At 39.7% G+C, this 2,364-nt stretch overlaps 1 protein-coding gene across 1 annotated transcript; it reads right to left on the bottom strand.

Annotated features, from left to right (window-relative positions):
* Positions 1 to 1,770: 1,770 nt before the first annotated feature.
* LOC111629591 lies at positions 1,771 to 2,196 on the bottom strand. Its single transcript, XM_023373497.1, has one exon. The coding sequence runs from the start codon at positions 2,194 to 2,196 to the stop codon at positions 1,771 to 1,773; it is 426 nt and encodes a 141-aa protein (XP_023229265.1).
* Between the last annotated feature and the right edge of the window lie 168 nt (positions 2,197 to 2,364).

The raw sequence follows: 2,364 nt of genomic DNA, 5'->3' as shown, positions 1-2,364 counted from the left end.
TCTTTGGGCTTTATAAGCCTGAAAATTCCTTGAATACACAATATTGCTGGATGAAGCAGAAAATGTTTCACCCAATAAATCAGCAATACCCTGTATATCGCTGATTATTGTGCCATTATTTTCCAGCATAAACAGAGAGTGAGAAGCATATTTCCCATTAATTTTATGGATTTTATCTCAGACTGCTTTTGAGCTAGTGGAAGATGTTATGCTAGAAACATACTTCCTCCAAGAATCCCTTTGGCTTTGCGTTCTTATTCTTCTGGCATTTGCCTTTGCTTTTTGAAAAGCAACCAAATTTTCAGCAGTGGGGTATCTTCTGAAAATTCCCCATGCTTTCTTTTGTGCTTTAAATGCTGCCTCGCAATTTTGGTCCCACCATGGCTTTGGATGTTTTGGATATCTGGTTGATGTTTTCCCCATTGTTTTTTCTGCTGCCTGAATGATACTGGAAGTGACAACTTCAACTGCATCATTGATATCAGCAATATTGACCATTTCCTCAGTGATGTTAGCCAAAGAGGAAAATGCAGGCCAATCTGCTGTTTCAAGTTTCCAGCATGGTGGACGGGCTGTTTCACAGCTTTCTCTGCTTCGATATTTTAGAAATATAGGGAAGTGGTCGCTAGAGAGTGGATTAGATCCTACCTGCTATATAAATGCTGAAAACAGGTTTGGACTCGCTAATGATAAATCAATGGCAGTGAAAGTTCTTGTTGGGGCATGGAAGTATGTCACTTCTCCAGTATTAAATAAATACATTTGCTGATTATCTATTAATCTCTCAATGGCTCTGCCTCGGCGATTGATGTTTGGACTGCCCCACATTGGTTTATGGCCATTGAAATCACCAAGTAAAAGGAATGGTGTTGGCAGCTGTTCAACCAAAGTATTCAATTCATTCTCATTCACTCTGATGTCTGGTGGCAAGTATATAGAACAAACTGTGACAGTTATGCAAATAGATATTCTGTATATTTTTCACAGCTTGTAAATCAATAGTCATGTGTACTGGTAAGGATGGAATGCGATTTGAAACCAAAATAGCCACACCTCCACTGGCACGATTGTGGCTATCATCATCCTTGCGGTAGAGATTGAATCCTTATATAGTAATTCTTTCTCCAGGTTTCAGATGGGTTTTTTGGAGTGCCACGCAGAGAGATGAGGTAGATGACGTCAAGTGTTTAATGTCAGAGAAGTTGTTGTGGAAACCATGACAGTTCCATTGGATTATTTTATAATCCATTATGTGTTTGAGGCAGCATTCTTAGAAAAAGTGTCCCTCTTGAGTTTAACTGATGATTTTTTTTTCGGAGGTGACATTGGTTGAGTTATCTCCATATTATTTTTTTCATCAGAGATATCAGAGAACTCACTCATGGACTGAGCTTCTGATTTTTTAGATTTAGAGAAAACTGCTTTCACTCTCTGTTTGTTTAATGGGTTCTTACTAGTCTTTTTAGAACCCAGGTTTCTTGTAATTACCCTTGTTTTAGGCAGGGGCGTTTTTTCTTTTGTGATCTTTTTTTCTGGTGTTTGTGTAGACGGGATTATTAAACATTTTTCATGGCGAGTAAGAGATTCGCTTGGGGAGACAGAGATATCGGTTTGAACCCCACATGACTTTGTGGATTTCAACACAGAAGCAAATGTTTTCTGTTTCACTGCTGTGCTTTGAGTGACCATTTGCCGAGCCTCTGGGTATGGTATGTTGTTAATGGTTTTTACTCGCTGGATCTCTTTCTCTCTCTGCCATGCTAGGCATTTTCAAGAGTAGGCAGGATGGGCATCTTTGCAATTCACACAGCATGGACTACTGGAGCACTCAGTACTCTGGTGGCCTTCAGTTCCACACTGTGTGCATATGCATTTTCCTCGGCACGCTGTTTGTGAATGTTTAAATTGCTGGCATTTAAAGCAATGCAGTGGATTTGGAACATATGGGCAAACTGGGCAGCGCAGATAACCTGCTGTAATATCAGATGGCAAAGTCGGTTTATTAAATGTCAAAATAAGATGTTTGGTGGGAATCATCTTGCCGTCTTGACAAATGGAAATGCGTCGGACAGCAGTGACTTCTTGGTCTGAAAGGTCGATCTGAATATCTGATTTATCTTCAGATATCAGATCGATCTCAGATATTACCCAACGTGATGAGTTTAGGCTCACATGTGGAGTGACAGTGACTTTCATTTCTCCTAGGGTCTTTGTTTTCAGAAGTTTTGCCGATTGTTGTGGGGAAGCTGTTTCCACCAGTAAATCTCCAGATCTTAATTTTTGTATTTTTTTCAACTGTCCTATGGTCGATTCAAACAATTTTTGAATCAAGAAAGGAGAAGCTTTAGCCAAGGGTTTTTCTCC

The sequence above is a fragment of the Centruroides sculpturatus genome, unplaced genomic scaffold (genome assembly GCF_000671375.1).
Source record: "Centruroides sculpturatus isolate CEXI.00-Female unplaced genomic scaffold, Cexi_2.0 scaffold652, whole genome shotgun sequence".
NCBI classification, from domain to species: Eukaryota; Metazoa; Arthropoda; class Arachnida; order Scorpiones; family Buthidae; genus Centruroides; species Centruroides sculpturatus.
This window is presented reverse-complemented; position numbering and strand designations above follow the sequence as displayed.